General features: G+C 35.6%; 2 protein-coding genes across 2 annotated transcripts; one reads left to right on the top strand and one right to left on the bottom strand.

Annotated features, from left to right (window-relative positions):
- The first annotated feature begins 352 nt into the window (after positions 1-352).
- LOC125591117 (L-type lectin-domain containing receptor kinase IV.2) lies at positions 353-3109 on the top strand. The gene is made up of 2 exons (XM_048764616.1): positions 353-1891; positions 2117-3109. The coding sequence occupies exons 1-2, from the start codon at positions 757-759 to the stop codon at positions 2995-2997; spliced, it is 2016 nt and encodes a 671-aa protein (XP_048620573.1). The 5' UTR covers positions 353-756; the 3' UTR covers positions 2998-3109.
- A 407-nt stretch (positions 3110-3516) lies between these two features.
- LOC106382787 (hsp70-binding protein 1) lies at positions 3517-11215 on the bottom strand. Its single transcript, XM_013822847.3, has 6 exons — positions 10956-11215; positions 10596-10738; positions 10459-10509; positions 10163-10384; positions 9991-10093; positions 3517-4125 (listed from the first exon to the last, which is right to left on the bottom strand). The coding sequence occupies exons 1-6, from the start codon at positions 11039-11041 to the stop codon at positions 3639-3641; spliced, it is 1092 nt and encodes a 363-aa protein (XP_013678301.2). The 5' UTR covers positions 11042-11215; the 3' UTR covers positions 3517-3638.
- Positions 11216-13697: the final 2482 nt, after the last annotated feature.

The following is a 13697-nucleotide window of genomic DNA, read 5'->3' as shown; positions in this document are numbered from 1 at the left end:
GTAGTTTTAGTTAAAAGTGATAATATTAAGAAAATTGTTACTTTTGAAAAAATAACATTTAATACATAAATTTAACCAATAATAAAAAAGCATGAATTATTAGATTGGTCACAATATATCTAATAAATGTAAAAGCTGCTTTGGATTGTGTAAACATCTTATATTGTAAAACAAACTTATTTTGCTAAAACTACTTACATATAAAAACAGAGGGAGTACTATTTTCATACAACTATATTATAAATCAACAAGTGCCTAATGAACTAACAAAAAGAAAGCCTATAGATAAGGTCTGAAAATCACAAATTCGAATTTGTTGTCTTTGTGGTCAAAAACCATATGACCCAAAGACTGGACTTAAATTTAATCTCATTGCCATGAAGAAAAAACTAAAGTTATCAACATCCCACCGGTCGACCATTTGACTATTATATTACAAAAGAAATAAAGAACCCCTACAAATAATGGCAGCCACGTGCAGACAAACTGGATTTCATGTAATAGTCAAAATCAAAGTGATGGTGTTAGATAGTCCTCACGAAAACGAATATTAATAAATAATCCATAGTATGACATTAAATATCTATTTAATTCAAGCTTTATTATCTTGATCAATACTCCACAGCCTACCTCTGACATCTTTGTATTCAATCACGGGCGTGGCCTAAAAAAACCTTATTACCAAGAACTTTTATTTCTCTCTTCACATCTCAAAATTGAGCAAGACTGAACCGGAAATAACCGGAAGCCTCCACCATGTTCATCAAGCTCATCTTGTTCTTTCTCCTCTCTCAAACCTTGAGATCTTCTTCTCAGATCCTCACCTACAATGGCTTCAACCCTCCGACAGACATCTCCCTCCAAGGCCTCGCCACAGTCACACCCAACGGTCTCTTGAAGCTAACCAACACCACAGTTCAAAAAACCGGTCATGCATTCTACACAAAACCGGTCCGGTTCAAAGACTCACCAAACGCCACCGTCTCTTCCTTCTCCACAACCTTCGTCTTCGCCATATACTCCCAGATCCCAACTCTAAGCGGCCACGGGATCGCCTTCGTCATCTCTCCATCCCCTGCTCTCCCTTACGCACTTCCTAGTCAATACATCGGTCTCTTCAACAACTCGAACAACGGCAACGACACGAACCACGTCTTCGCAGTGGAGTTCGACACGATCCAGAGCAACGAGTTCGGAGATCCGAATGATAACCACGTCGGAATCGACATCAACGGTTTAAGATCGGTTAAGTACTCAACCGCTGGATACTGGAACGAGAATAACAAGTTTCAGAGTCTGAACTTGATCAGCCGCAAACTGATGCAAGTTTGGATTAATTACGACAAACTCAGTAATAAAATCGATGTCACGATGTCTCCGTACGGTTCCGACAAGCCTAGCAAACCGCTCATCACTTACGTAACAGATCTTTCTTCCGTTCTTCTCCAAGACATGTACGTAGGCTTCGCCTCCGCGACCGGCTCCGTCATCTCGGAGCATTACGTAGCCGGATGGAGTTTCCGGTTAAACGGAGAAGCACCGTCGCTGACGTCATCGAACCTCCCGAAGCTTCCTCGCTTCGAGCCGAAGCGAATCTCTGACTTCTACAAGATCGGCATGCCGCTGATCTCCCTCTTCCTGATCTTCTCCGTGATCTCCCTCGCCTTCTACGTCGCGAGGAGGAGGAAGAAGTTCGAGGAAGAGCTCGACGACTGGGAGACAGAGTTCGGCAAGAACCGGTTCCGGTTCAAGGAGCTTTACCACGCGACCAAAGGGTTCAAGGAGAAGGACCTCCTCGGCTCGGGAGGGTTCGGGAGGGTTTACAGAGGGATACTACCGACGACGAAGATCGAAGTCGCTGTGAAGAGAGTCTCACACGATTCTAAACAAGGTATTATTATTAGGGCTATTAACTTTTTATAAATTATTATTTTTTTTTTTTTTTGGACAATAAACAAGGTATTGCAGAGAATGATGAGATGTACATATATATTTAATATCTTATATAATAAACAATATACATTATTAGTAAATATAATAAATATACATTATTAGTAATATTATATCTTACATAATAAATATACATTATTAATAAATATTCTATATCCTTCTATAGGTATGAAAGAGTTCGTGGCGGAGATTGTGAGTATCGGTCGGATGAGTCATCGGAACTTGGTGCCTTTGTTGGGGTACTGTCGTAGGAGAGGAGAGCTGCTTCTTGTTTATGATTACATGCCTAACGGAAGTTTAGATAAGTATCTATACAATAATCCGGAGAGGACTTTAGATTGGAAGCAGAGGTCGAAGATCGTCAAAGGAGTTGCGTCTGGATTGTTCTATCTCCACGAGGAGTGGGAACAGGTTGTGATTCACCGTGACGTGAAGGCTAGTAATGTTTTGTTAGACGCTGACTTCAACGGTAGGCTCGGGGATTTCGGGTTGGCCCGGTTGTATGACCACGGGTCGGATCCTCAGACCACTCATGTTGTTGGTACGTTGGGTTACTTAGCACCTGAGCATTCCCGGACGGGGCGGGCTACTACCGCGACCGATGTGTATGCGTTTGGTGCGTTTCTTCTAGAAGTTGTGTCCGGGAGAAGACCTATTGAGCTACACAGCGAAAGCGATGATACGTTTTTGCTTGTGGAGTGGGTTTTCGGTTTGTGGCTAAGAGGGAACATAATGGAAGCGAAAGATCCGAATCTTGGGTGTGATGGGTACGATCTTGAAGAGGTTGAAATGGTTTTGAAGCTCGGTTTGTTGTGTTCGCACTCGGATCCTCGGGCTAGACCTAGTATGAGGCTGGTGTTACAATATCTGAGAGGAGATATGTCTCTGCCGGAACTAACGCCGTTGGATTTGTCGGCTGGGAATGAGATGAACTTGGGAGGGAGAGAGGGGTTTAGCGGTATTGCCATGTCGTATTATTCCTCAGTGTTTAATGGGTTTACCGGTGTGTCTTCCATCGCTGATTCTCTACTCTCTGGTGGGAGGTGATTGATGTTACAACATTAGTAACGTATGATTATGTATATACAGTTTTGCCTTTGTATGGAGATGTAAGATTTTCTTACAAAAATTTATTAAATATGACTATGATTGTGATAAATTGATGAGAGTTTAGGAATTGGAAGAAGTGTTATCGACTCAGATTACAATATGCATAGACTAAAAAGTTAAACCTAATTATTGGTGAGTTTGTAAAAAAAAAGGTTCTTATAAACAAAATAATAGTATCTAAATTAAATATTTAAATTTTGATTTAAATTAAATCACTAGATTAATTAGGTAAGGACACGTGGAAAAGATACATTTATAAGTTTTTAAGAGTACCAAATCAGAATTTTTTCTTTTTATTTCCTTAATTTTTTTTAAAAAAAATTCCGTCTAGATCCCCTCTTCAACCTCTCAATGGAACTGCTCTAATTTGGAAAAATATATAAATAGATAACTTTTAATTCCTAAATAAGATTTTTCCAGATTCTTTTTAATTTTTATGTTTCTATAATATTGACATGGTCGATTGCAATAGTTCATACTATGACAATAAATAAACACTATAGTTTTGGCAGAACATTTGAAATAAGTGTTCCACAAAGTTTTTATTTGTGATCAGATCAAAAGCCTAAGCAATGAGATCACTGTGCAGGACCAAGGAGAAGTGGAACCGGTGGTTCGTTGATTTCATCATCTCGTCTTGCAGCCCAAGCCCTTAACGGAGGTTCAAAGCGGTCTCTAACCACATCAGGAGCCATCTCGTCATCACACGGGAGGTAAACAAGACCTCTCTCTCTTAGAAGGGACGGTTCATCATAACACACGGTCCAAAGAATATCCACTAGCTCTCTTTCTTCTCTAGCTGCACAAAGATCTTCCTCCGACATTGCAATGATTCTTCTTGTTCTCTCCTCAAGAAGCTGTCTCAGATTCACATCAGCTCTGTCGAGATTTCTCTCGGATTCTTCACGGGTAAGCTCTAGGAGACCACGAAGTGCGAATTCACGGACTTCAAGGTCTTGGTTTGATGCTAGGTGGATCATTATGCGAGGGAATCCAAGATCCCTAACGATTCTACAGTCTGAGTTGCTTTCTTGGAGAAGATAGTGAATCAAATTCAACGCTTTCCTGAAATGGAAAGGATTTATAAACATCATGGATTCAAGAACATTCCTATCTAATGCATATTCTTGAGATGTTTTAAGCAGAACCGGTCATGGACATAGGTAAGTGAAATATTGGTCTATATAATAGATAATTTATATAAACATAAGCATCCAAAATTATTATTTTGTTATAAATTAAGCATTGAAATGATCATCCACTTCTTTACCAAACTCAAGCACTATGATCATCCACTCATTTACCAACTCAAGCACTATGATCATCTACTCATCAAACACTATGATCACCCACTCATTTACCAAATTAAGCACTATCTTTGTTATTTTATGTATTGTTTTTCACTATAAATACCATCACTCATCTCACTCTTTTGTACACCAAAAACAAGAACAAGAGTTTATAATCAAAGAATCATTACATCTTCTTCTTCTTCCTTATAATAAACTATCTCCCTTATACTAGTGTTATTTGCTTCCTACGGGTATCAAATTCTACTCTTATTTAAATTTCTCGATACTATAAATTATAAGTTATTTCATAACACGTTATCAGCACGATCACTCTGCGATTCGGTAAAATTTATTTGTATCATTTATACCCTGTTATAATGGTCGGTATACCGCCTCTACTATTATTTATATCATGTTATAATGGCCGGAATACCGCCTATATTATTTACTAGTAATTTAATTTATTTATTGGTCGGCCGAGCCGCCTTATATCATGTTTATTATTTATTGGTCGGCCGAGCCGCCTTATATCCTGTTTATTATTTATTGGTCGGCTGAGCCGCCTTATATTCTGTTTATTATTAATTGGTCGGCCGAGCCGCCGTATAATTTATTTATTATTCTGCATTGATCGGCTGAGCCGTCGCATGATTTGTTGTCATATAACATAAATATTTCATTGTCATAATTTTTCACTTTTATGAAATTTTATAGATTTGATTGACCGTTTAATACGATATTTTCAGACTAATTTTTAGTGCACTCGATTTAACCCCAACGGTCACAAAGAAAATTTTTCAAAAATTTCCCCTTTCTCCAACGGTCATGAACAGTAATTTTCATCTATAAATACAACTCATTTTCACTCCATTTCATCATCCAAAACATTTCATCTTCTCTCAAAAATTTCAAATCGCTCTCCTCCGATTTTTCATTTCAAGAAAGATGATTCGCGCACTTTTGTTTTTATGTGCCATTTTTATTTGTGTTTCTATTTATGGTTTATTCGTTGGAGAATTTACTCCGAGTGAATTTAAGATGAATATCGGTTTAATTTTATTTACATCGCTTCTCCTTGTAATTTCTTGTATGATTAATGTAAACGGTTTTTAAATTATGAAGTTCATAATAAATGATTCATTTTAAAATTGCGAAATTCTAAAAAAAAAAAAATATATATATATATATATAGTCATTTTAGACGATGATATATATATATATATATCAACGCTTGTCTATATGTAAGAATAATAGTTATTTTATGAATTAAATTTTGCTTATTATACTTTAATATGCTTCATGATTTAATGGTATTAAGGAAACATACTTTATGATTCATGGTCTAACATCATAAAAGAAATTATTTGTAATCGGTTAGTTTTGTTGTCGATTAGTCTTTGGTCTAATATCATAAAAGAATTTGGATTATATGTTGATATTTACTAATGTAATGGCCATGTTTATATGAGCAAAAATTTAAAGTTTTCAGGATTGTGTATTCTCTCGGAAAGATATGTACAAGTTATCAGCCAATTCAGAAACGTGAACAGCTGAAACTTTCATCGCCGATATACTTCTGTTTATAAGATAAGTATTTTTATGCTTTATATACAAGTTTAACAAACTTGATTAGATAAATCAATTTGCATGAAGTTGGCAGTGATATAAATTTGTTCATTAAATTGATTGATAGGTTAAACTTTGTTAAAAAGCATGAGAGTAATAATATAGTCTATATAATAATTACTATGAAAGTTTTATTTATTTTCTGATATAATAAGACACCTTTGTTAATACATATTTATATATATTTGAAATATTTTGATTTTATTACCATTTATATTGAGGATTTTAAGTTTAAAGCTTGACTCTAAAAGATCCATAAGTTTTGGAAGATAATATATATAAAAAAGTATTATCACCTGAAGTGATTACCTAAAGCTCATTTTGTATTTTGCATTTAAAGATTACAAGACCTGAAGTCGGTAAATAAAGCCAACTATGTTGGATGTTAAGTTTAAAAGTAAAATTTCTTCAAGAAATTGTTTTATGATGCATATATATTGAAAAAATATCTATTGATAAATCACGTCTAGTTGATTATGATTCATTCTCCTGAAGAGAATATGACATTTAAAAACTCATAAATTGTGGTTTTAAACGTGAGCATAAATGAGGTCAAGGTCCAAAGAGTTTCTTTATAGAACTCATACTCTCACTTAAAGTTGAGAAAATAAACATGGTAATAAAGAAAAGAAATTATGAATTCATCTGAAGATGAAAGAAAATTTATTGTGTGTACAATACAAGGTAGTAAAAACTTATAGAATGCTTAAAAAGAGGATATATATGATGCTCCAGAAGTATACATAGTATTACTGCACATAAAAATTTAATTTAAAGTTCTTAAGAATGCAATTTAAAGTTCTTAAGGTATTGTATTTTTATAAGTATCAAAAGTTAAAACGATCTACGAAAAATACATAACCCATGTAGGATATGTTGTTGATTAAGAAAATGAGATACATTCGAGATTGATAAACCTGTAGTAGTATCATCTCGAGGGGAAGAGTTAAAGAATCTCACTTTTTATGATAAGTCAAACATCCAGAAGATTATGTTTACACTAAAACTAAGATTAATGAATTTTTCTCAAAGTAAATCCGTAAGATTTTGAGACACTTATGTTGAGACAATAAGCAAACGAAATGATATATACATTTCAATCAGAAATAATTCTCAAAGCAGTATAAGTATTTTAGAGAAAATATCTACAGCCTCTTATATATTGTACTACACAAAGATTAGTATAATGAAGATAAATGTATAGTAAACTAGAAGTTTACATTTGGCATGAATCAGTTAGACCATTTTGGTTCATTAATAATGCGAATATATACTTAAAGGTCATATGCATAGTCATATAAGAACCAGAAGATTCTTCCGAATGATTTGACATATGTTGCTTACCCATAAGATAAAAGGGTAATATGGTTTTCACCAGCCAAAATAAGATATTGGCATAAATAACGAAGATGTTAGTGGACTGATCACCCACTATGCATTTTTATAATATTGGTGAATTCACTTCTTAAAGTCTTTAACGACTATAGCACATTCACTGAGATAAGTGCTAAACATTTTGAGCAACAATGGTTCGCATCAAGCCAATAAATATTCACTAGTTCTCCCCATCATTGGTATAGAATCAGAAACCAATCATTTTCATCTAAGAATGTTGGATGTTGCTCCGCCACAGAGCTTCAAATGAAGATGTGTTTTCAAATGAGGTTGGAAATATATGTTGGATATAAATCTCTATTGACACTTAAGAATCCAGAGCCATCCCCGAAAAATATAAGTAAGGCTATACATGAATTCTAAAAGTGAGTTAGTACTTCCAACATAAGGGGGAGAAAATAAACAGCTGGAAAAGAAAATAAGTTGAAATGAATTATCATTGATCCTCGGGCTAAACACAATGTGAAATAGAAGTCCAAAAGATAATTCATTTCAAAACTTACTAAAGCAGTTGCCAGACACGACCCATATAAATATAGTGATCAAGTCACATATACCAGCTGTAAATGCTCCAATAAGAATAAATGTTCTACAAGAACAATATCAAACTGCTAGTCACGCCTGCAGCGTGGTAGACAGATTGGTTCCAAAGATAAATCCTCGTAAATGAAAAAGGAGCATATATTGATAATGGTCAAAACGAGGCAATATAGTTTTGTATGATCTCCAGAAGAGAAATTAAACATGACTGACGAAAATTCAGGTACCTGAGACAAATGAAGAGATCTCAATAAGTTATGTCATGTATGAAACAAAATGGAACCGATAAGAAAATTGACGTCGATGATATTATACATGCAAAGTAGCAGTTGATATAATAAATGAGAAAGAGGATCATGAAAGAAAGTCTATTGAAAAGTGTACACAAAGAAATGATTGGCCAAATCAGAAAGATGCAATAGACAAAGATATAAACTTCTTGTGAAATAGAGAAGTATTTGGACCAGTAGTCCATACACTAAAAGGTGTAAAACAAGTGAGATGTAAATGAACCGTTGCACACAAAGAATGATCAATATGAAATTGATTGTGAAGAGACATAATTTCATATGGTAGATGCAACTAGTTTCAAGTTCCTTATAGTCTGGTAATAAAGGAAGAACTTGAATAAAACAATCCACTTGAAAAATGTTAATCCCTGAAAGTATAATCCATGAAGGATTGATGATATCAAAATCATGTTCCCGGGAACTCTGCATATTCGATCGAATTGAAACAAACTATTTTATGGGATATATGAAATATTATAAGGTTAACAAATGTATCCATTTGTATTTATCAAGAGATTATAAATCAATAGAATCATGATTTGAATATAATCAAAACTCCTGAAGAGTTATAGAAAAATTATATTTTGGAAGAAAACTCTTGACAATACTATATTGTTTTATGTATTCTAAACTGGAGATCTAAAACTGAGATGTTATCATAAAGATCCTTAAAGTATTTTATTTAAGACGCTCGTATATGTTTGGTCCTGAAATACCATACGTAAGAGTGTTATTTAAGAAAATTATTAATCTTTTTCATTACTGAAAGATGTAATTTCATATGAAAAGAAAGAAAATCATAATAGTAACTTCTATAGTTACAAATGAATAATTCGTATGTACGAGACGAATTTCTATACGATTATATGTAAGAAATTTGATTTGAAATCCAAATAGACCAATAAATTATTGTCTAAGTCAAAAGAGAATTATGGACAAGAAGTCTAAAGGCCCTATATATCATAATAGAAATGAATAGAGTTTATTCTCTTAAACTTAATTCTCTGAAGAGAGTTGATTGGAATGCATATCCTGAAGATATTGTTTCCAGGGAAAGAAATATGATAGTAAGTGTGGTTGTACTCTTTTTCCTTATCATGATTTTTTTTTCCCATTGGGTTTTTCCATGACAAGGTTTTAACGAGGCAACAAAGAACATACAAAAGATAGACAACCAAAGAGAATGTTACAATTTGAGAGATGAAAATCTATCATTGTTCTAAAGGTTCTATGACTACTCATTCGAGGGGGAGCTTACGTAGTTGTACTCTTTTTACTTTTACTACGGTTTTTCCCATTGGGTTTCCCATTACTAGGTTTTTAACGAGACACCACGTAATACAAGATGGATGATCAAGGGGGAGTGTTATAAATTAAGCATTGAAATGATCATCCACTTCTTTACCAAACTCAAGCACTATGATCATCCACTCATTTACCAACTCAAGCACTATGATCATCTACTCATCAAACACTATGATCACCCACTCATTTACCAAATTAAGCACTATCTTTGTTATTTTATGTATTGTTTTTCACTATAAATACCATCACTCATCTCACTCTTTTGTACACCAAAAACAAGAACAAGAGTTTATAATCAAAGAATCATTACATCTTCTTCTTCTTCCTTATAATAAACTATCTCCCTTATACTAGTGTTATTTGCTTCCTACGGGTATCAAATTCTACTCTTATTTAAATTTCTCGATACTATAAATTATAAGTTATTTCATAACATATTTTATATTAAATTGTTTATAGTCTAAAATTAATAATAATATTACCTTTGAAATCTGACGGTATCAGAGACCAGTGCGTCTCTTAAGCCAGCGTAACCATTTGCTAGACGGAAAGCTGTAATCCCTTGTTGGTTGTGACGGATAAGAGCTGCAACAATAAAAACACTGTCAAACTTCATGTCCTAAAGAAAGATGCTTAGAGATAAGTAACTCTTACAAGATATAGCACCAAGGGCTTTAGTCCGGACTCTAATGTCAGGATCAGTAATGAAGTTGGTTAACAAGGGCTCGAAGCCATTTGCTTCCATAACAAGCTGCTGGCTTCGAGGATTATTTTGGACAACAGTTGTCAAGACATCTGCTGCCTTTGCTCTGATCTTTGCGTTGGAATTCTTAAGATAGCTAAGGAGAGGGACTAAACCTCCAATCGAATGAAGATCTGAATGATCATGATCCAAATATGTTAAAAAGATATAACAGACATAAAATAATGGTTTGTGTAAGAGATCAAACCATTGGCTAAATCGATTGACTCGACGTGTTCTTGCAGCTCATCCAACATTCCTGTCCAAATAAAAGTACACAAGTTTTTGAAGAAAAAAAAAGATCAAACCGTCGGATAATCAGACATTGGAACAAAGTAAAAGAACCTTCAAGATCGTCTGTTGTGACTCCTTGAGAATCCAAGAGGTGTTCAGGCATTTTCATGATTTGAGATATCTGTTTCATACGCGAAATTGAATCTATCGTATGTCCTTGCATTGCTTCCATGAACCATTGTCGATCTTCCTCACTATAACAAGAACACATAATCATAAGCAAATAGTCATTCATTAACAGAAAACAGAGCATTTATTTTCGATCATATAATAATAACCCATTGTAAGAAGCTTTGATCAGAAATAACAAGATTTGAACAAAAAGAAGAGGGTAAGACCCGATCAAGAAAAAACAAGTAGAGATCTTTCAATCTAAATGATCTAATTAAAGCGAAAACAGAGCTCACGGACCTCAAAGGGCGAGAAGGGGAAGCACCATCGGAATGGGAGAGGCTCCATTTGAGCAATCCGTCCCAGCTGGGTCCATTGTTCGCCATTTACGCTTCTGCAATAGAAGAACAAGAACACAAGAAACGGAAAATTGTGGAAGATGAAGATCGAAAGAGAATGTTACTAATTTTATTACACGAACACGGAGATATTTTCGTTTGGATAGACAAAACACGTGGTCAAGTTGCAAAGATGAACCAATCACTGTATCGGTAAGGAGATTGAGTGAGAGGGGACCCACCATGTGTAAAACTAAAACGACGACGTGTGAATTAATTGGATCGCGGGTACAAACCGTCCTAAAATGTATGGCCCAATGGGGTGAGGAGGCGTGAGACTATAAAAAACATAAAAAGACGTTAAATCAGGTTCGCAAAAGGTTGTATAGTGTGTTTAAGTCTTTAAGAGATTAATTAGTGGTTAATCAAGGTTTAATCTTAAAACAGAACTTATCTTATGGTTTTTATTCACAGTTATAAGGACACCCTTAAAGATGGTATAACAACCCAATACTAAATTCACCTGTTATGAATTGGACCGATGTGTTAACTTCCCTTTTTATAACTGTTGTCTTCAACTTGTCACATTATCATAGAGAATCAGAGGTTAATAGAGTTCCTACATAGACTTATGCACACACACACTATGATTGCTGCATGCCACAATGCACAAGTACACAACATATATACGTTGACAAGTTATTAAATGCACCAAATTCTAGCCAAAGAAAAAACTTACCTGATTGGCTATACTATATAGCATCCCCTACGAACATTATCTGATGTTTAAATCATTAAAGAAGCAGATCTCCCTAAGATATCCTGAACATATATATAGGTTGATATAGCAATTCACCAGACCTCTTTACTCCTTGTCCTTGTTGCTACAATCTATTAGTGTCTCATAGATGGTTTGTGAATCACCATAATGATGTTTAAGTCTTCCAGATACGATTTCTAATAGTAGCTTTATTTAAAGAGTGTGGGAGATTGGGAGAACTATCTAGGAAGGTAAAAGAAACCTACCTAGACCTCTGTGAGAAGCAGGAAAAATTGCTTGTTGATCAGACACAAGAGAATATTAGAGCTGAGAGAATGGCGGCTGAAAGATGGCAAAGGGTTTCAGATATAGAGGAGAAGCTTCTGAAATAGAGATCGAAACTTCATTGGTTGCAAGTAGGAGATCACAACAACAAAGCTTTCCACTACGCAGCCAAGATTAGAGAAACAAAAAATGCAATCAGAGAAATCAGGTGTCCATCTGGTAATGTGGTTACTTCACAGGAAGAAATCAAGGCGGAAGCGGAAAGATTCTTCAATGAATTTCTCTCGAGGCAACCACGAGATATACATGACAAAACAGTTGAGGAGCTTCAAGATATTGTCCCTTTCAGATGTAGTGATGAGGAAAGATATATGCTCACGAAGCCGGTTTTGGAGGAAGAGATTCGAGAGGTGATCTTTCATATGCCAAGTAATAAAGCCCCGGGGCTCGATGGTTATACAACAGAATTCTTCAAAGCGTCTTGGAGCATCATAGGAAAAGACCTAACGATTGCAGTCCAGTCCTTCTTTCAGAAAGGTTTCTTACCGAAGGGTTTGAACGCTACTATCCTAGCCCTCATACCTAAGAAAGAAGCCGCTACGGAAATGAAAGACTACAGAACAATTTCATGTTGCAACGTCCTCTATAAGGTGATCTCCAAGATAGTTACAAACAGGCTGAAAGCTACTCTTCCTCAGTGTATATCTGCGAATCAGTATGCGTTTGTAAATGATAGGCTTCTTGTCGAGAATCTGCTTATAGCAATAGAGATAGTAAAATACTATCACAAGGAAGATGTCTCTCCTCGATGCGCCTTAAAGATAGACATTGCAAAGGCCTTCGACTCTGTTCACTAGAGCTTCCTTCTCAACACTCTGCGAGCTCTAAACATACCCGAGGAGTTTGTACACTGGATAGAGTTGTGCGTCTGCACAACTTCGTTCTCTGTTCAGGTTAATGGTGAGTTAGCCGGGTTTTTTCAGAGCAAAAGGGGTCTACGCCAGGGATGTGCTTTATCTCCTTATCTGTTTGTCATATGCATCAATGTTTTGTCACAAATGCTTGACAAAGCTGCAGAGAAGAACCTATTTGGCTACCACTCTCGCTGCAAGAACATCCTGTTGACGCACCTGTGTTTTGCAGATGACTTAATGGTCTTCACAGACGGGACAAAGAGATCAGTTGAGGGCGTCTTAAGAATCTTTGAGGAATTCACAACAATGTCGGGGTTGAAGATCAGCCTTGAGAAGTCGACTTTGTACATTGCAGGAACTACTCAGAACCAACAAGAGGAAATCCTAAATAGCTTTCCTTTTGCATTTGGACTGTTCCCGTTCGATACTTGGGTCTTCCCTTACTCACAAAACGCATGACGGTAACTGACTATCTCCCGCTGATCGAGAAAACCCGGAAGAGAATGAGCTCTTGGACTGGCAGGTTCTTATTTCATGCAGGTCGTTTGCAACTCATCAACTCAGTCATCGCCAGCCTTGCAAATTTTTGGCTTCAAGCTTTCAAGTTGCCTGGTAGCTGTCTGAAAGAGGTTGAAAGGCTCTGCTCTTCTTTCCTCTGGTCCGGTCCTGATTTGAAAACAAACAAAGCTCCCATCCCGAATCCTTGCAATTAACACACCACGAAGATAGGGACTGAATTGGTACT

The sequence above is a fragment of the Brassica napus genome, chromosome C8 (genome assembly GCF_020379485.1).
Source record: "Brassica napus cultivar Da-Ae chromosome C8, Da-Ae, whole genome shotgun sequence".
NCBI lineage: Eukaryota > Viridiplantae > Streptophyta > Magnoliopsida > Brassicales > Brassicaceae > Brassica > Brassica napus.
The sequence above is the reverse complement of the archived record's forward strand: the minus strand, read 5'-3'. Positions and strand labels throughout refer to the sequence as shown.

Coding starts and splice junctions, on each gene's coding strand:
- LOC125591117 (XM_048764616.1), top strand. CDS start 757: ATGTTCATCAAGCTCATCTTGTTCTTTCTCCTCTCTCAAACCTTGAGA. Junction 1,892..2,116: donor CTCACACGATTCTAAACAAG/GTATTATTATTA, acceptor ATCCTTCTATAG/GTATGAAAGAGTTCGTGGCG.
- LOC106382787 (XM_013822847.3), bottom strand. CDS start 11,041: ATGGCGAACAATGGACCCAGCTGGGACGGATTGCTCAAATGGAGCCTC. Junction 10,510..10,595: donor CACAACAGACGATCTTGAAG/GTTCTTTTACTT, acceptor TTATTTGGACAG/GAATGTTGGATGAGCTGCAA. Junction 10,385..10,458: donor GTCAATCGATTTAGCCAATG/GTTTGATCTCTT, acceptor ATGATCATTCAG/ATCTTCATTCGATTGGAGGT.